This window comes from Gopherus evgoodei, chromosome 6 (assembly GCF_007399415.2).
Source record: "Gopherus evgoodei ecotype Sinaloan lineage chromosome 6, rGopEvg1_v1.p, whole genome shotgun sequence".
Classification (NCBI taxonomy): domain Eukaryota; kingdom Metazoa; phylum Chordata; order Testudines; family Testudinidae; genus Gopherus; species Gopherus evgoodei.
Window position 1 is genome coordinate 38740490 of NC_044327.1, and position 21309 is coordinate 38761798.

General features: G+C 42.9%; 1 protein-coding gene across 1 annotated transcript in view; it reads left to right on the forward strand.

Moving 5' to 3' along the window:
* Window positions 1-17811: 17811 nt before the first annotated feature.
* Window positions 17812-21309, forward strand: part of LOC115653557 — a 57770-nt gene continuing 54272 nt past the window's right edge. The window contains exon 1 of the mRNA XM_030566977.1: window positions 17812-17859. Within this exon, the coding sequence (XP_030422837.1) occupies window positions 17850-17859 (10 nt within the window). The 5' untranslated portion in view covers window positions 17812-17849. The remainder of the gene's footprint in view (window positions 17860-21309) is intronic.

The following is a 21309-nucleotide window of genomic DNA, read 5'->3' on the forward strand; positions in this document are numbered from 1 at the left end:
AAGTGAATGACAGTCCCGTTTCTACTTTCCCAAGTTCTAGACAGAATGAGAAGTGATAACGTTCTACCCTTTGTATTTTTAAATGTCTCAAAATTCAAAGCAGCAACCCTATTTTGTAGCAAACATCTTTTCTAACCCAATAATCACTGACTGGTTTAGTCAGTTTTTCCGCTTCCTTTTCCCCTCTATTTCATCATGCCACTGAAAAGCCAGGAGAGCAAGATTTCAGAGCTACTGAAAGAGACATGTTCAGTCTAAAAAAAAAGAAAGAAAATGTGACCACCCATAGAGAAATCACACACACAATGTGCAATTCCAGGTTTAAAAATGTAATGGAATCCCAACATTCTGGTTTCAGCAACAACAGTCGTTGCTGAGCTCTCCATGGGTCTCTCTGAAGTTAACACTGCAACATTTGAGACCCTCTCTACTTAGTGCATTATATTGGTGGAGGCAAAAACATTTCCATCTCGAAATTCTTGCCTCTATATCTCAGAGGCTTGCAACATCCTGAGCTATATGGGGCTTGGTCTACACTACGCGTTGAAACCGATTTTAGCAGCGTTAAACCGATTTAACGTTGTACCCGTCCACACTACGAGGCCCTTTATATCGATATAAAGGGCCCTTTAAATTGGTTTCTGTACTCCTCCCCGACGAGAGGAGTAGCCCTAAAATCGGTATTACCATATCGGATTAGGGTTAGTGTGGCCGCAAATCGACGGTATTGGCCTCCGGGCGGTATCCCACAGTGCACCACTGTGACCGCTCTGGACAGCAATCTCAGCTCAGATGCAATGGCCAGGTAAACAGGAAAAGCCCTGCGAATTTTTGATTTTCATTTCCTGTTTGCCCAGCATGGAGCTCTGATCAGCACGGGTGGCAAAGCAGTCCCAAATCCAAAAAGAGCTCCAGCATGGACCATACGGGAGATACTGAATCTGATCGCTGTATGGGGAAACAAATCTGTTCTATCAAAGCTCTGTTACAGAAGACGAAATGCCAAAGCGTTTGAAAAAAAAAATCTACAGGCTACACAGTGCTGCGTGACAAGCGTAATGGGAAGCCAGAGACTCAAATGGACGCTCATGGAGGGAGGGAGGGGGTACTGAGGACCCCAGCTATCCCACAGTCCCCAGCAGTCTCCGAAAAGTATTTGCATTCTTGGCTGAGCTCCCAGTGCCTGTAGGGTCAAACACATTGTCTGGCGTGGTTCAGGGAATAGCTCGTCAATTTACTCCCTCCCCCCCCACGTGAAAGAAAAGGGAAAGAAATCATTTCTTGACTTCTTTCAATGTCACCCTGTGTCTACTGAATGCTGCTGGTAGATGCGATGCTGCAGAAGTGAAGAGCAGTCTCCGCTCCTCTCCCCTCCCCAGTGGCAGACGGTGCAGTAGGACTGGTAACCGTCCTTCTTATCAACCCGTGAGTGCTCCTGGCTGGCTTCAGGTGAGGCTGGCCGGGGGCGCCTGGGTGAAAATAGGAATGATTCTCAGTCATTCCCAGTAGATTGTACAGAATGGCTGGTAACCATCTTCATCATAGCCACTGGGGACTGAGCTCCATCAGCCCCCTCCCTTTCCTGTGTAAAGAAAAGATTCTGTCCTGCCTGGACTATCATAGCAGCAGCATGCTTGGCTCCTCTCCCCCGCACCACTTAATGTCCTGCCTGGACTGTCATAGCACGGGGAGGCTGCCTCCCCCTCATTTTATCTCACTAACAAGTCACTGTTTCTTATTCCTGCATTCTTTATAACTTCATGACATAAATGGGGAGGACACTGCCACAGTAGCCCAGGAAGGTTGGGAGAGGAGTGAAGCAACAGGTAGGGTTGTTGCAGGGGCACCCCCCATGAATGGCATGTAGCTCATCATTTCTGAGGGATCTGACACGGAGCAGCTGTGCTCTCTGATGCACTGCTTCTCTAGTACACCTGCCCCATATTCTAGGCAGGACTGACTCTATTTTTAGAAACCATAAAGGAGAGATTGACTCGGGGAGTCATTCCCAGTTTTGCCTTTGCGCCCCCGGCCGGTCTCAGCCAGGAGCACCTATGATAGCAGCAGACAGTACAGAAGAACAGATAACTGTTATCTCATTGCCAAATTACACTGGCAGCAAACGGTACAGAACAACTGGTAACCGTCTCTGCTATTATGCAAAAGCAAATGAATGCTGTTGTGTAGCGCTGGAGTATCGCCTCTTTCCGCAGCATCCAGTACACATACAGTGACTGTAAAAAAAAAAAGCTGAACAGGTTCCATGGTTGCTGTGCTATGGCGTCTGCCAGGGCAATCCATGGAAAAAGGGTGCGAAATGATTGTCTGCCGTTGCTTTCCCGGAGGAAGGAATGACTGACGACATTTACCCAAACCACCCGCGACAATGATTTTTGCCCCATCAGCCACTGGGATCTCAACCCAGAATTCTAAGGGGCGGGGGAGACTGCAGGAACTATGGGACAGCTACAGAATAGCTACCCACAGTGCAATGCTCTGGAAATCGACGCTAGCCTCAGACCATGGACCCACACCAACGAATTAATGTGCTTAGTGTGGCCGCGTGCACTCAACTTTATACAATCTGTTTTATAAAACTGGTTTATCTAAAATCGGAATAATCCTGTAGTGTAGACGTACCCTGTATCATTATAACTAAGGACAAAACTGTAAATGGCCTTTTTTTGGCTGTGCATTTGGAAGTGGGGGGGGGGTAAAAAGCCACTTCTCAGTTTATGGGGCCTGTGTAAGAGCCAGACAGAATCACAGTCCAGTGCTCAGGGAAGTGCAGAGGCTGCTACCAAGGTCCTCCCATTGAGGAGCAACTTGCCCAAAAGAAGGCAAGAAATGAAGATGTCACAGATTACACTCCTGCACCCCAATGCTCCTGCAGCAGCAATGCAAGTTCATTCATACAACAATTTAGTCCTTAGTATTTATATTACAGTGGGACCCCGCAGTCTCAATCATGACTGGAGTCCTCTTAGGCTAGCTGCAGTATGGTCCCTCCCCAAGAGATCTCAAACATTGTACCAGTGGCTACTCTTTGGTATCGGAATACAAAAAAGGCGCACCCTTAGAAGTAAATTCTGCTAGTCCTTCGTGGCAGCACCCATGGGTGGAGCTTTCAGTGAGTTTCTTCCCAGTATACATACCTACTTCCAGCAGCAGCAGGCACTACAGGGAACACAACATTTCTGAAGCAGAAATAAAGTCTGCTGCTGAATGCCCTAGAGCTTTTGTGAATCATTCTGCTTCCATCTGCACTATGTAGGCAGAAGGGTTTGGGGAAATTCCACTCATGCCATATAGCTCTGGTTCCGTTCCAGGTGTCCCATTTCTCAAGGTGGGGGCAGCAAAACTGAATCCTCAGTGTCATAATCACTTAGCACCAGCTTAGACACAAATGAGTGTAATTTTGAATGCTGTGTATTTGGTTGTATGCCAATATTATCTGTGAGAATAGTGTGTGTATTAGATGAGGATAAAAATTACAAGAGAGGGAGAACATTTGTGTTTCTCTCTCTCTCTCACTAACTTGTACCATGACAATAATGCCTCATTCTGTAGATTGCCATTTATAAACAATCCTATAAAAGGAGTCTTTGCACATGTTATAACACCTTCATTCTAGAAAAGAGTGATGATACAGTTAACCAACCAACAAGTAATCTGTAAGACAAATTATTGCATTTTTTCATGGCCGTGCTGACTGTACAGTACAGCTCTGGGATGGTGACTCACCGCTCCAATTTCAGGAAGACGATGAGTCAGACAGCTCCACCCACAAAAAAAGAAGTAATTGCAAACAGCTACTGAGAGAAAAGCCCAGCAAAATGCCATTGTGTTGATTTCAGTGCTTTCTGCAAAAAGGAACACAAGGTGATGGGGCATTATAGTAAAAAAGAGGAATAAATGCTGGGTGGAAAAGTGAAAAACTCATGACATTATTGACAGAGCAAAAGAAAAATTGTGGCCTTGGTAAAATGCCTGTTTATGCCTCATCAAATATTCCCCATCTATTAGTTCCTATTCTTACAGCCTTATAGTAAATATTTCTCCATTGTTTCCATTAATCACCAAATGGCAGCAATAAACAGAGAGTCTCTGGGCCTATTCAGTTTTATTCCTGGCTTATTTCAATAATACAGAATAAAGTGGTCTGGGAACAGAGATGATACACATAGATTTTCAGCTTTTGAAAATGACTCTACATGCCATGATAATTAATATACAATGAAAGCATTCCTAGTAGAGAGGCTGGAAAACAGAAGTTTTAGCCATAAACTGAAACCTTAAATAAGAACATTAGTCCCATGTTACAGGATTTAACTGACTTTCCACACATCAGCAATAGATAGCCCCTGTAATGTGGTAGCTTCGTAGCTAGAAGTAGTACATTTGTCTGATACCAGGTGTAACTGTAGACAAGAAAACAGAGGACTAGATAGCACATCAGGTCTCCATCACATCTACTGCCAGTTTGTGCTTTTAGACAAGGGGTGCGCAAACTACACGGGCCAGATCCGTTGCTGTTGGCCTATTGTCATAAACAGATAGCTAAGGGTTAATGTCTCTTTCACCTGGAAAGAAGTAATCTGAACCACCTGACCAGAGGACCAATCAGGAAACAGGATTTTTTTCAACTCTGGGTGGAGGGAATTGTGTGTCTGAGTTCTTTGTCTTCTGCCTGACTCTTTCTCAGCTATGGGAAGGATTTTTCTATTTCCTGCTTTCTAATCTTCTGTTTCCAGTTGTAAGTACAAAAAGATCAGATAGGATTTATATGTTTTTTTGGTATTTACATGTCTATAGTTGCTGGAGTGCTTTGAATTGTATTCTTTTTGAATAAGGCTGTTTATTCAATATTCTTTTAAGCAATTGACCCTGTATTTGTCACCTTAATACAGAGAGACCATTTGTATGTATTTTTCTTTCTTTTTCTATAAAGCTTTCTTTTAAGACCTGTTGGAGTTTTTCTTTAGTGGGGAACTTCAGGGAATTGGGTCTGCAGCTCACCAGGGAATTGGTGGGAGGAAGAAGTCAGGGGGAGGTCTGTGTGTGTTAGATTTACTAGCCTGATTTTGCATTCCCTCTGGGTGAAGAGGAAAGTGCTTTTGTTTCCAGGACTGGAATTACAGAGGGTGGACTCCCTCTGCTTAGATTCACGGAGGTTGCTTCTGTGTATCTCTCCAGGAGCACCTGGAGGGGGGAAGAGAAAAGATTTATTTCCCTTTTTTGTGAGACTCAAGGGTTTGGGTCTTGGGGTCCCCAGGGAAGGGTTTTGGGGGGACCAGAGTGCCCCAAAACACTCTAATTTTTTGGGTGGTGGCAGCAGTACCAGGTCCAAACTGGTAACTAAGCTTGGAGGTTTTCATGCTAACCCCCATATTTTGGACGCTAAGGTCCAAATCTGGGACTAGGTTATGACATGGTGGTAGCGGTGGGATGGGAAAGATAGAATCCAGAAGCCAGTAGGAATATTATATTTTTCTTTTCTCTGCTAGGGGCTTTTTAGCAGAGAGAAACAGTTTGGTTTTAAAGGGAACCAGAGAGAATTTTTTTTTCTGCTCTCTCTGGCAGTTGTGGCTTGCATATTAAGCAAATAACCATTAAGCTGTGACAAACAGGTCTTTTGTGACAATAGCACTCCCATTAAGAGTCATTACCAGCACTATATACATGCAAATAAAGTGGTTTTTCTGGTTTACTTTACATTGAAAACAATTAGCTAGGAAGAAAGGGAAAAAGACACTGTTGCTAGGCAGACCCCAGGAGGCAACAGAGCCTGCAGCTCAGAAGATAAACACCGGAGGGCACCCCAACACAAGAAAACAGGAACCATGCCTAACAAGACAAAAATGGAGGCCAAGGAACAAATCAAAGACGCCGAGCACAGGCGAGAGATGGAAAAAAACAAACAGAAACTAGAAATAAAACAAAAAAAAATGGAGATGAAAGAAAGAGAAGAACAGATCAAACAGGCAGCCCATAAAACAGAACAAGAAGCCAAAAATGCAGCCCACCACAGAAAACTAGAAGAAGAAGAGGTGGCCCACCTCCGAGACCTGGAAAAACAACAAAAAGAGATGGAACTCCAGAGGAAAGCCCACCAACAGGCCATGGAATTAGAAAAGGCTAAGCAACAGGCTCCAGCCAATCCTAACAACCCTTCACCAATTATGGTTCCACATCACAGGAAATTTCCCACCTACAAGGCAAGTGATGACACCGAGGCCTTCTTGAAAAATTTTGAAAGAGCCTGTCTTGGGTACAGCATCCCTGAAGACCAGTACATGGTAGAATTGAGGCCACAGCTCAGTGGACCTTTAGCAGAGGTGGCAGCTGAAATGCCTAAGGGGAACATGAACGACTATAAACTTTTTCAAACCAAGGCCAAATACAGAATGGGGATAACCCGGATCATGCCCGTCGGCGTTTCAGAACCCAAAAGTGGAAACCAGATGTGTCATTCCCCAAACACGCCTACTACGTTGGGAAAAATTATGAGGCCTGGATATCAGGACACAATGTTTAAACCTTGGAAGAACTGCACCTCCTCATACAAATGGAGCAGTTCTTGGATGGTGTTCCTGAGAACATAACCCAGTACACACAAGATGGAAAACCCAAAAATCTCACTAAGGTGGGGGAGATTGGAGCCAGATGGATGGAAGTGGCAGAAAGCAAGAAAGCTACGGTCAAGGGAAACGAATACCCCAGGGGACACACAGACCATAAACCCTACAACCGAGGGCAGCCAAAAACCCCACTTACAACCCAAGTAAAGCCACAGACACACTATTCTTCCACCTCACCAGTCTATAGTAACTCACCTCGGCCCAGTGACCCATCAGATGGAAGATGCTTTAAGTGTAATGAACTGGGACATATCAAGGCCAACTGTCCAAAGAACGCCATCCGAGTGCAATTCATTACACCACCATCACCCAAAAGATCCCCAGGCCCAGATGCCTCTCAAATACCCTTGGAGCAAAAAGAAAATTTGAGAGTGGGCGAAAAGAAGGTTACTGCATGGAGAGACACGGGGGCACAAGTGTCAGCTATTCACCAATCCTTTGTAGACCCCAAATTCATCAACCCAAAGGCCAAAGTGACAATTTACCCCTTCATGTCACAAGCTGTAGACTTGCCTACAGCTCAACTGCCTGTCCAGTACAAAGGCTGGTCAAGAATGTGGACTTTTGCAGTCTATGACAATTATCCTATCCCCATGCTACTGGGGGAAGACTTGGCCAATCAGGTGAAGCAGGCCAAGAGAGTGGGAATGGTTACACGTAGCCAAACCAGGCAAGCTTCCAGACCCATTCCTGTTCCTGAGCCGTCCACAGGCACCCCATCTGTGTTACCAGAGACCCAGACAGAGGTAGTGGACCCGGATTCCATGCCTACCACTGAAACAGCCACAGCACTTCCAGTCCCAGGCCCGGAACTGGAACAGCAACCAGCACCAGCAAGTGCAACAACATCTTCAAACTCAACGCCAGAGGGCGCCAACGAGCCAAAACTGGCAAAAGCAACAGACAGCTATACCCAAAAGGCTCAGCCAGAGCCTGAAATACCCTCAGGTGCACCAGCGGAGAGCGGTTCACCAGCAATGGAAACCACCCCATCACCTACATCGCTTCCAGAGGGACCAAGCCCAAGTCCACAGTCTGAGGAAGAACTGGTGACCCCAGCCTCAAGGGAACAGTTCCAGACTGAGCAGGAAGCAGATGACAGCCTTCAGAAAGCTTGGGCGGCGGCACGGAGCACCCCACCACCTCTCAGCTCTTCTAATCGATCCCGGTTTGTTATAGACCAAGGACTTTTATACAAGGAGATTCTTTCTGGTGGACACCGGGAAGAATGGCAGCCGCAAAAACAGTTGGTGGTTCCAACTAAGTACCGGGGAAAGCTCTTAAGCTTAGCCCATGATCATCCCAGTGGCCATGCTGGGGTGAACAGAACCAAGGACCGGTTGGGGAAGTCTTTCCACTGGGAGGGGATGGGCAAGGACGTTGCCAACTATGTCCGGTCTTGTGAGGTATGCCAAAGAGTGGGCAAGCCCCAAGACCAGGTCAAGGCCCCTCTCCAGCCACTCCCCATAATTGAGGTCCCATTTCAGCGAGTAGCTGTGAATATTCTGGGTCCTTTCCCAAAAAAGACACCCAGAGGAAAGCAGTACGTACTGACTTTCGTGGACTTTGCTACCCGATGGCCGGAAGCTGTAGCTTTAGGCAACACCAAGGCTAACACTATGTGCCTGGCCCTAACAAACATTTTTGCCAGGGTAGGTTGGCCCTCCAACATCCTTACAGATTCAGAATCTAATTTCCTGGCAAGGACCATGGAAAAACTGTGAAAACTCATGGGGTGAATCACTTGGTTGCCACCCCGTACCACCATCAAACCAATGGCCTGGTGGAAAGATTTAATGGAACTTTGGGGGCCATGATACGTAATTTCGTCAACGAATACTCCAATAATTGGGACCTAGTGTTGCAGCAGTTGCTGTTTGCCTACAGGGCTGTACCACATCCCAGTTTAGGGTTTTCACCATTTGAACTTGTGTATGGTCACGAGGTTAAGGGGCCATTACAGTTGGTGAAGCAGCAATGGGAGGGGTTTACGCCTTCTCCAGGAACTAACATTCTGGACTTTGTTAGCAACCTACAAAGCACCCTCCGACACTCCTTAGCCCTTGCTAAAGAAAACCTAAAGAATGCTCAGGAAGAGCAATAGGCCTGGTATGACAGACATGCCAGAGAAAGTTCCTTCAAGGTAGGAGACCAGGTTATGGTCTTAAGGCTGTTTATTCAATATTCTTTTAAGCAATTGACCCTGTATTTGTCACCTTAATACAGAGAGACCATTTGTATGTATTTTTCTTTCTTTTTCTATAAAGCTTTCTTTTAAGACCTGTTGGAGTTTTTCTTTAGTGGGGAACTTCAGGGAATTGGGTCTGCAGCTCACCAGGGAATTGGTGGGAGGAAGAAGTCAGGGGGAGGTCTGTGTGTGTTAGATTTACTAGCCTGATTTTGCATTCCCTCTGGGTGAAGAGGAAAGTGCTTTTGTTTCCAGGACTGGAATTACAGAGGGTGGACTCCCTCTGCTTAGATTCACGGAGGTTGCTTCTGTGTATCTCTCCAGGAGCACCTGGAGGGGGGAAGGGAAAAGATTTATTTCCCTTTGTTGTGAGACTCAAGGGTTTGGGTCTTGGGGTTCCCAGGGAAGGGTTTTGGGGGGACCAGAGTGCCCCAAAACACTCTAATTTTTTGGGTGGTGGCAGCAGTACCAGGTCCAAGCTGGTAACTAAGCTTGGAGGTTTTCATGTTAACCCCCATATTTTGGACGCTAAGGTCCAAATCTGGGACTAGGTTATGACACCTATATCAGCAGCAAATTATAGCATCCCTGTGCTAGCTAAATCTCTGCTGGCCAGCACGTTGAGGAAAACGGGGGCTTGGTTCCATTCATTTTCTACCCAGCCTTTCCCACTCTCTACTCATTTCCTGCCTACCTATTCCAAGGTAGGGGTGGGCAGAAAGTAAGCAGGTTCACAGCAGCCTCTTAGTATTTTATTCCCAGACCAAGGGATCTAAGGTCCAGGTAGCCCTCACAGGGACTTGAGTGAGATTCTCACTCTGATAGGCATATAGTCCAAGTTAGAATTTAGTCCTTAACCTTTATTGGGGGGGAGGGGTCATCCTAACTATAGGTTACTTTCTGCAGACTATTCTTTCACTCTAACCAAACTTCTGTGGAACTATACTCCTGCCTGGCATGCATAATCATTTCTGTGGAACTAGATTGTACGGGGGAAACAGTGAGAGTTCCAGAGAGATGAGGAAAAATGCCTTGTCTTTCTATCTTTGTTATTCTGAAATGGAGAAGAGGTGTTATCCGAGGTTTGTGAGAGGAATAACTGCCCCTTACTCATCTGTCTATATTCCAGCACTACTGTATTATTTAAAAGGGCAAGGAACCACTGCACTACAACATTAATTAACACTAATCCTCATGATTCACTTGGTTGCATTCAATATATACTGGACCTTAGATTTCTAAGACTATGAAGGTGTTCTCTAAGTCTCGTGGTAAAGCACAATTTGGCCATCGAGGATCACACAAAATGCTAGTGAAATTTCATGTATTAAAAGGAATAAACAATTATTAATAATGATTATCTAAAATCACCCATTACCATAACAATATGGGCTATGACATGATTGACAATCATCTTCTTAGAGACTAGAGGTGAAATTCTGGCCCAGTTTAAATCAGTGGGATTGTGATGGGATGTGTACACCACACATCCCCGAAAGGTTAATGTGGGCCTGATAGGCCAGTTAACATATCTGGCAGCACTGTAATGAAGCCCAGCTAAGAAGGGGCTGATTATAAAGCCAGGAAATTTCTAGCACAAAGGGTTCTTTTTGATTTGGGAATTGCAACAAATAATATAGCTAATAAGTGCAGCTGGGAAATTCATAAAGAAGACAGAATGGGAAGCTTATGCTTATTGAGTACCAAGACCAAAGAAATGTCAAAAACACAAAAAGAGTTCCTGGCTGGCATTTTCAAAAAGCTGATTGGGGCCTTTTCAACTTTAAATGTGCTGAATGTTTATATAGTAACTGCACAAGTGACCACCTAGGAGAATTCTAGAACAACATCATAAAAGGAATTACAGCAGCAACGGATCTGACCATCTACAAAACATCACACTGCCCCCGGTTTAGAAATCCCGGTCCCAGGTGGAATGAGGATTGCAAATAAGCAATGAAGGTGTTGTCAGTTGTTGTTGGCTGCCTGTGTGTTCTCTCTGTGTGCTGTGCCAGATTTGCAGGTGCAGCAGCCCTTGATCAAACTGCCCAAGAAGACTCGGTTCAGTAGCAAAGGCACTTGGCTAGATTTATTGTTAATGAAGCACAATCCTAGTGCCCGAGCTCAATGGTTAAGATACACTAACATGTGTGCCCTCATTACAATGGACCAGCTCAGCAAGAACTTTCCGCTCTCCCTTCAGCCAGACAAAGATACGCCCTCTGTGATCTTTCTTCTATACACTGATACAAACAAGTTATGATGGCCCCTCTGATATGGTTTCTCAGCACACTTTACCTTGTGCCTGTTGGTTGGATCAAAACATCTCTGTCCATCACCCTGTCATCCTGACCTTACCTTTAAAAGGGCTCTGTGGGTCCTGGTACCACCTTCAGGGAGTGTATTTATAACCATAACTTACTGGGGTGTTCAGCACAATCCTTCTGGAATGTGCTTATGCAAATGTCCAGTGCCTAGCACTTCTTAGGAATGTTTGTGTTCATACAACACCAGCCATGTTCTTGCCAAGTTCATATTCCGGACAGTGAACCTGCATGCAGGCATGTTTTGTAACAGGGCCTGCCTTTTGCTCAGAGCCTAACTCTTGCTAACTTTGCATTATATCAGAAGGGCCTGAATTTCGGGCCTTAGGCCAGCCCCTTATACCAGGTCTCATGTCTCCGGCTCTCTCTTTCTACTACACAAGGAAAGAAATAAGACATACAACATGCAAAACACACAATGAATAGTAAAGACAGAAATAATTATAAAAGATATAAGGTGGTGGCACAAAGAATTGTCAAAAAGACCAAAAAAAGAAAGTTGGAGAAATTTCTGTGAGAAACTGAACTTGGAAAGATCACATCGATAGCATACAAAACTGTAAAGTTAGGATGAACTTACATAAAAGTGTATCTGGAAATGGGGTGCAGATAAGAAGGTATTGATGATGTATAGAGCATTGAAAAGACCAGATTTAGACTATGGATGCCAAACTTTTGGATCAGCCTCAAAAACAACTCTTGGGGTATGTCTACACAGCAAAGAAAAACCTGCGGCTGGCCTATGCCAGCAGACACGGGCTCATGCTATGGGGCTGTTTCTTGGATAAAAATGAAGAGTGGCAGACATATGAGGAGGCTGCTGCACCAGTAAACAAAGACAAAGAAATAGTGCTGCAGGGAGAGAATCTGCAGTCACTCTCTGGGGGATAGAATAGGCAGGAAGTGGTCCAGGGAAGCAACAAGGAGTCTGAGGGAGTAGATTTTGGCAGCCAGTTACAGGGTCCCTGGACTGCAACCCAGAGAAGAAGGAGGTTCTAGATCAGGTGTGCAGACACTATATGGCCCAGTTCTTCTCCCTTGAACTTGAAATCAATGGGACTACTTGACGAGTAAGCATGTATACATTCAGTATGTATAAGGGTGTCAGAATTGGATACTGAAACAATTAGGCACTGGATTTACAAAATGTGCAGGTCTATACATGCTGCTATATTATATGCCTACTCTGCCAATCAGAGTGATGATTTGCTGGAAACCCTAGCAAATATTATATGAAGTGGTAGAACTAACAGTGACAAAAAAAAATATTGACGGCAGAACTTGGCTTTAAACAACAGAAGAGGTGGGATATTTTTTATAGCAGACATTTTCAACCCATTTTTCTTTGTAATTGTCTGCTCTGAAGGTATTCTAGAAACAGCTGAAAAATGGGGTCTAGATAGGTAGACACACCAAGTTTATAAAACTTCAAGAGAAAACTAAGAATAATAATTGCTACTGGGCACTAATCTGGACTCGGCTCTTTTGGGAAACAAGAGACCTCTTGTGACAGCTACATTCCACTGGGGCAACAGAAATGTCAAAATCAAGAGTGAAAATCTTGTGTACAGGAAACAAAGCTTTCTCAAGAACTAGCCCACAATGGTGGGACTTACTTCTTGAAGAGGTCAACGTAACCTCAAACCTCACAACAAAACATACAACCTGTTTCTTTGATGGAGACTTCCCTCAATAACGCCACCAAAATGACTGACATATAAAAATTGAGACAGACAGACAGAGATTCCACAAATAGAAATACAGCATTTTCAGCCTGCCTCCATGTTAGGTTAAGTGTCTGTTCCTCATTTGAAATTTAAGATGTCAGATCTCTTCTGACCTTCAATAAAGAATTTGGATCAAGAATACTTTTGCCACGTATCTTGATTCATGTATTGAACAGAATTTGCTTGTTGTTAGGCCAAACAAGATAACAGAAATATCTCCTGTTTTATAATTTTATAATCCTTACTTCAGACTGGAATACTTGAAGGATATTTTTGCTTTGAAGAAAGACACGAAAGGTGATACCAGGGTTCAAAAATATGAGTCTTTCATGAGAAAAAAATTAAAGGAGTTGCGCTGATTTCATTTAGAAAAGAGAAAATGACCAGGTTATTTAACTAGAGATGGAACTTTTGGATCTGGATTTAACTCCAAATCTAATTTTCTCAATGGTACAGGCACATCAGGATTTGGCATTGGAATTTCTCCCATAATAGAGATTGCCTAAGGCATGCAGTTCAGATCCAAATCAGGAATAAGATCTTAATTTCCTCAAAGGAGAGAGGTTCAAATGTGGTCTTTAAGATCAGACTGAACTCTAGACTTAATCAACCCTCCAGGGATTATTTATTCAGGGGCTCAAAAATATTATCAGAACTGTTATTAATATTTTAACATCATCATTGTGATTAACATTGTACCAAAAGTAAAACAAGGTCCTTGACCCAAGAAGTTTTTGTTCTTCTAATTGACACCAATAGAGCAGTTTGGACACAAAATATATCAAACAGTATAATGTCCAATCTCAAATTGGTGTTGATTTTTAATTTTTTAAAACATACCTAAGTGATTATTAATGAAAAACTTTATGAAACAGGGAGTGTTTTCAGGAAAGATTTTTGGTTTTTGGCAAACAAAAAGATGGAGACTGTTCCATATGTAAGGGCCAGCACAAAGAAGAGAAAGAGAGGAAGGACAGAATACAAACGGAGTTGTTTGTAAGGTCTATCGTGCACACTCTTTTTATTTTGTTTTGAGAGTGGCTAGCACAATGGGGACCTGGTCCCTGACTGGGGCTGTTTGTCACTACCACAATAAGAGTTATCGAAGTGAGATAAAAGGAGTGAATGTGAAAGTTGGAGCTGCATAGCCCATTATTCCAGAAAACCTATTAGTAGTGACTTGCTATGGAGCCTTAAATGTTTACAAAATATATTTGATTGAAGCCTCTAATAGCTTGTGTTACATAGAATTCGGGGGAGGGGGAAATGAAAAAAATTAGACAATTTTAGAAATATTTGTTTTGTAGTTTTCAAAAGGACCTGACTTACTCAAATACTCAATTTTCACTGATTCTGCTTTTTTCCCCCTCCTTCTTTACTCCCTACCCTCTTCCTTCCATGTTATCTCTTAAAATGGGGGAGAGGGAAGGAGAAAAGAAAATCAATATCTGAAAACTTTCTTTTGTAAAAATAAAACACAGATATTTTCAAAAAGTGAAATGTGTGAAAAAATTGGTTTGGAGATTTGTTTAGAGAATTGGTTTTTTGGTGTGAAAAAAAGTTTTCATTTGAAAAAATTCAAACAGATCCAATATTGTACTACATTGTAATATCTTCTTCAATTCACACCCAACTCAGATGTTACGAGATATTACTTGAAATAGGCCATCGTGCTAATGGAATGATCTTGTGAGTTGTATCATGTATTAACTTGTAAGTAGACTCCAATCAAAAGTTTCTTCTATGAATCAGTTTCAACAATAAAAAAAACACCCTCTTTCAGATTATGTTATAAAGTCAAACTTCTGCTTTTGTTCCTCTGAGTCACAAAGGTGGGGCAGCAGAACAATAGCAGCTATCTAGGGATGCTTGAGCCATTCTGCCTGCCCTGCCTTAGGATGGTTCATGAAAGGCTGGGGGCAGCACATTTTACAGTTCTCCTTACCGCTGTTCCAGAAGGGATTAATTTATGCATGCTTGCCCCAGTGCTTGTTATTGGACAAAAGTATGAATAAAGACAGAAAGAGGGTCTGGGCCTGGTCTTTTCCCAAGATGACTGAATATGCCCCCCATAGTAGCACAGTGTCAGGTGCATTAGCTGGGACCATGATGCTTGTGAGTATGCTAAGTCTGTGTTCTGCCCTGATCTTTGTCAAGTGCATGGGGTTGCGGGGAAGGGCAAGAGGCCTCTGTACATGCTTTCCCCACAGCGCACTTTTGCAACACAGGGAAGATATTTGCTCTAAATGTAATACCGATTTCACACATTACAAAAATATCAGAAACTCAAAAGTCATTTCAGATAAACATGTGCAAGCTTGTACATTTATCTGAATGTTATTGTATCTGAAATTTGGACCTGAAATCACCTGAAAACAAGCTGTCTCATGAAATATTCAGTGCTTCCTGGTTTCGTCAAGTGTGGAACTGTAGCAAGAATATCATATTTCACATTCTTTCAACGGAAATTAGACAGCTCAGACCTGCAGAAGATGTTTGCAAACTGAATATTTCTAAACCTCAGAAAGATTTGAGTTTGATTTTAAGTGAAGGTTGCAGTTTGCATTGATTGCATCCAAAACAGTTCATCAATATCTCAAAGTTTAAATTTCCTCTTCTCTAAGAATTTAGGGAGTGTCCTTTATTTTGCACTGTTTTCACACACTTTAGAGCTCTGTGTTGTATACTGGTGCCTGGGCAGGGTAAGAGCTACATATACAAGCGAGAAAGAAAAGAACATAAAAGAAATAATTCTCAACTCAGTTGTTACTTTTCTTAGGGCCGGATTGTGATATGCCATTCTCAGGTACATGAGGTTGGAGGTCATGTTAGATGGCTCCTGCTCGGGCCAACCTTGACTGGGTCCTCCATGAGAGCATGCCCCATCCATCCTCCACCCCAAGCCCTCCGTACCTTTTCATCGGGTCCCTGCCCCATGACCCGACCGGCCGCCCCGCCCCTTCTCCGCAAGCTGACTGCACGATCTGCAGCCGGTCTGCTTCCAAACCGCGCCAAGAAAGCATGTCTACACGCTTGTGCTCCACACCCTTCACTTCCTCACCCTCGTGTCCCGCCCCAACACAAAGTGGCAGGACCTCCTGCCACCCCTAGAGGGTGAGGCGCCCCGGTGGGCCAGCCTCTATTCTACCCTGGTCCCGAGGCCCGCCGGGGATATCAGTTGGCGGCTCCTCCATGGGGCCGTGAGCACGGGTGTGTATTTGGCGCGGTTTACTCCTGTCCCAGACACCTGCCCCTTCTGTGGCGTGAGGGAGACCCTGGCGCACGTTTACTTAGTGTGCACCAGGTTGCAGCCCCTATACCAGCTCCTCACCAATATCCTGTTATGTTTCAGGCTGCACTTTTCCCCTCACCTCCTTCTCTATGCACTCCCTATCCGTGACCCCACAAAGTCGCGGGACCTCCTGGTCAACCTCCTCCTCGCCCTGGCTAAAATGGCCATCTACACAACCAGGGAGAGGAGGTTGGCCAATGGAGACTCCTGTGACTGTGGGGCTTGTTTCCGGTCCTTAGTCCATTCACGTATCTGGGCCAAGTTCCTCTGGGCGGCATCCACTGGATCCCTTGATGCCTTCGAGGAGCAGTGGGCGCTGTCTAGGGTTCTCTGCTCGGTGTCCCCGTCAGGCTCCCTTCTTATGACCCTCTGACCGCACTCCTGTCCCTGTTCTTTTATTAGTTGTCCCCCAAAATCAGTGGGGTTCTGAGGTCCTGTAGATCCTCCCCTTAGGCTGGGGGCGGGATCTGTTAGCAATGGGAGGGCTTCCACCTGCCCAGTTCCCAGAAACTCAATAGGTACCCCACCCTTATCTAAAATACACATTTTAATTTGAATTAGTGTAGTAGAAAAAACTTGCCTCCAAAGCCTTCCTGTCCTTTCTGTCCATCCCTTTCTCCCTTCACCCCCCTGGTGAAGAGACTCCTTAAAGGGACAACATCCCTTTCCTGCCAGATAGGGAAACTCGTTTGTCCAGCTTTCTTTACTACTGACTATTTGATGAACTAGTTTTAAGTGAGCCCTCCAGTAAAATCAGTAGCTCTTAAGATATAAAATCCTTTGTTATGCCTAAAATCTTTGGAAACATTTTTTAAAGTTGGTGAAATTTCATAACCATGTCTCTTGCTATGGAGGTCACACACAGTAAATTAGTGTTCCCTTTTTCTAAAAGCAGTGAACATTGTTATGACCACAAAAAAAAAAAAAAAAAAAAAAAAAAAAAAAACCTCTTCCATGGCCCACACAAGGGCCAATCACAACAGCAATTCCTATAAGCAAGGACTGCTCGCTCCTCCTTTCCTCAGTGAGAAAATTGCCTGAAAGGATGCAGGAAGAGGGCAGGATATGGCTCCACACACCCCTCCCACAAACTTCCAGACTAGGGACAGAACATGGGAGAGGAGCATAATCTACACCATCTGAATGGTGTGCACCCCTTTTGTATGTCAATAAAATTGGGGGAAAAGGCTCAGTCTCTGTAATTGATCCCTTGGGGCAATGGCGCTGTATGCTGCCCCATATAAAAATCCGTGTGTAAATCACCCCACTCTAGGCCTTTATATGGATTTACATGCTTTGAAGTATATAATGTTTGCTTGTGTATTCTTAACTTTTAGCCTGGTCTGTGGCACAGCAGGTGTGAGCTGTATTTGATCGTTAAACTAACCTCCCTGAAAAAGCAGACATTTATAACTTTCAGTGTAAATAGCTATACAAATAAATGTAGGTAAGACAAACCATCAGCACTAATTTCCTTAATGGTGTGATCACTGGCAGAACAAGAAACCTGATCCCCATCAAAAGCACTTCTTACTTTCCACTGAAAACAGTATCCTGTTCCCTGGAAAGGCTCCTGTATTTTTTTAGATCACTATGTGCCTAATGCAGGAGTCTGACATATAGCAGATTTAATTTTTACCTGTGTGGAGCCAGTCTCTGATCTGCAGATTGTTTACCATGGATGAAGGTAAATTTGCTTTCGGGTATTCTCTGGTGAAAGGTGGTAAAATGTTTGCTCAGTAGAATTACAGTACACAGCTTCCTGGGAGCACATGGGGTGTGCAAAGCAAATGTTATTTAACATATTTGATTGCTTGCACGTGGAAACTGAGTGCAGAGCTTGAAAATTGACTTACTACCTACTCTTCGCTTCTTAAGCTATACAGCTACAAACGAAGTTCAGTAAAGCTAAGATGATCCAGATTTCATAGCTGTTTAAGGAATGTTCAGAAAGAGATAAGTTGTCAGTGTAGCAAAAAAAAAATATGCACTGAAAACTGTTTCTGCTGATGAAGATGTGAAAGAACCAACAAACCTAATAATCTTGCTAGATTAAGAATGTTTGTGTTTAATCTTTTGTAACTGTCCTGGTGGCTCACAGTTTTACTTTTGGAAGAGGAGAGGTTGTGTGTTGTTTTCAGAAAGCTCAAGCTAGTGAGAAGATCACAAAAACAGAGCCAGATCTCATGACTACTTCACATTTTCCATTATAAAGCCACTACTTGATTTGCAAACATTTTATGACTTTATTAAAGGTAACAGTATATATTGTGCATCTTCCTTCTTCAGTCCGTGCTGAAATCTACACTCCAATGTCACACCATGAGACAAGCCTGTTATATTTAAAGTGTGGTTTAACAATTGCAAATTGTTAACATCTGCAAAAAGAGAGGTTAGGAAATGTAGGGTAAATATTCTGAATGTTACAGTGATAAAACCCCAGCTAACATTAATTGTTTGCTTTAGAAATTTGTAAAACAACGTCATTCACAAGAAAACAATCTTTTAATGGACTTTTTTTTTAATTGGCACTACCAAAAAAATGTAGGTAATGCCTCCTTTGAACCTAGCAACTAGCCAAAATTTGGGGCCCAGGGGATGCTCCAGTTGGAAGTATTAATTGAGGTATTTCTCTGATGCAGTTTTGTTTATTTACAGAGAATTTACAAAGTCCTGTGTTCCTGAACACAAACGAATGAAGAACAAAAGGAGCAGTGTCTTAGTTTACTGCCTCAAGTCTTTTTAGCCAACACCAGACCCAAAATCTCTCTAGTCTTTTCCAGGGTCAGATTGTGTTTACAGGCTCCTGCTTGGCTTTTTCCCCATTTTTCCTCTGCCTCTCCCTGTTCTTGTCTGTGACCTCAGTCCATATGTGTTCTCTCCCACACACACTCATGCCCAAAACAATACTCATCCAAAAAGAGGGTGGGTTTACACCTTTTGTCTTTGGCGAGGCTTATGTTTACAGTTATATTAATTGAAGGGTGAGTTCACCGCCATGAACCACACTGGGGTTTTAACGCAACTTATAACAAGGTTTTACCCAACTCAGAATAGGCTTTCAAAACTAACAAAAATTAGTTAAACGCAATGGGACACAGGCATCCTCGGTTTCTAGCTCCACTGACTTAAGCAGACTTACATTAGGAATTAATTTGGCCTGTTCATTTAGAGTAAGGGCTTGTCTACATGGGAACTTCAAGATGTGAATCCGCCATGCACTAGCCTGCTAGGCACTGTGTGTTCCCTGCTGTTTTACACTAAACGTTTCATAGTGCACTTTGACCTCTGCAGCAATACATCAGAGTGCACTACAGTATTTTTAGTGCATTGTTGCAGGATTCGACAGCAAGTTAGCGTGTGGAAAGTTAGAGTGCTGTAGCATTACTTACACCCCGCCTTGCCATGCAGTAAGTCTCCATGTAGACACACCCTAACTGGGTCTATGAAAACAGAAATGTTTAAACAAACTAATAAGTTTGTGAGTGAAATTATAAATCCATCTATTAGACTAAAGAACTGAACAAATAAGAATATGGAAGGTAAAAGAAGGAACACAGGAAACAATTAAAAAGTAAGTAGGAATAATAAAAGAAAAACAAAGTTGGGCCTGATTCTGACCTCAATGATGACAGCAGTGTAGTTACTCCTGATTTACACCATGTGTAAGCAAGAGGAGAATAAAGCCCATTTATTTTTCAGTGTGGTTCAAATCCTGTCCCCTATTTCTGTGTCTGTGGAGAAGCAAGATGCAGTGGAGCTGATGCACTTCTGCTTGGCAGGAGGAGACTAATACATAATAATAATAATCAATAAAACAAAAAACTTAGCTCTTAAGTGCAGAATTTGGGAAGGCTACACAAGGTGTCACTTGATGTCCCATCAAAATCTTCAGAAGCCCATTCTGTTTACAAACAATTCCGTGTATATATTATACATTTCATGCTTGATCCCTCCCATGCATTTTATTATTAGGGATATTTGCATGAAAGCTAGAGCTTTATTCACTAGTTCTTATGTTGCTGCTGTGTACATCTCACCTGAAGTTATTAATTTGTTTGTAACATCATAATCATTTGCAAGGCAAGTAATTTTGTTGTCAGAGGGGTCTGACATCAGGAGGAGAATATGAAGTAGGAGCAGAAAAACGTTTCTATTGATTTTAGTAAACGTTATTTTTACTGGGTTTCCCTTTAGCAAGCTATGACTTGTCATCATAACATTCCACATAAAGCATATAACATGTGGCTCATGTATCACTCAAAAATGGAGAACATTAACTTCAAAATGTAGGGAAAATATTTGGTTTAAACAAGAATCTTGTCTAGAGGTGGTCAAACGTTTTCAGACCATTTTTTGCTGAAAAATATAGATTTCAGCTGATCAAAACATCATCATGAATTTTGTTTTTGTCAAAACATATTCTGGAAAAAATTCATTTTGACATTTTGGAAATGAAATATTTCAGTTTTTTATTATAAGCAACTTTCTGGTTTGAAATAAACTTCAATTTCATTTTAAAAATTTTTAAAGGATAAAAAAGACAAAAGCAAAACAAAACATTGTTTCAGGTTGAAAAAAACATTTCTTTGAACCTGAAACAAATATTTTGGACCTTTTTGGTTTGCTGAAAAGTTAGAAAAAAAAATCATTTCAGGTAGCCCTGAAACAAATGCTTTTGGTTTGGCCAGTGAACTGAAAAATCAGTTGTTTGCATAGCTTTGCTCTTGTTCTGCTCACACATATAATTTCTTTAAATAAATTTTGCTCTGCAACATATGAACACTTAAAAACAAAAGATTCTTGTCCAAATTTTCAAAAGCAACTAGTAATTTGGGGGGGCTTCAGATTTTGGATGACCATCTTGAGGCCTTAAAGGGGCCTTATTTGTCAGATGGCATGTGCTCAGCACTTTCTGAAGATCTGGACTTAAGGTGGCTCAATTTGGGCACCCAACAATTGAGGACTATTCTACACTGCCCTACAGTCTGGACTCTGGGGCTGTGATTAGGAGTGCTTCCCAAAGTGCACGATTACATTAATACAAACTAGGAATGTTTTAGTTCGTGCCCTCAGCGCCCACACAGGAGACTTACAGTGCACCATTTTGGTGTGCACTGCTATTTCCACCCCGTAG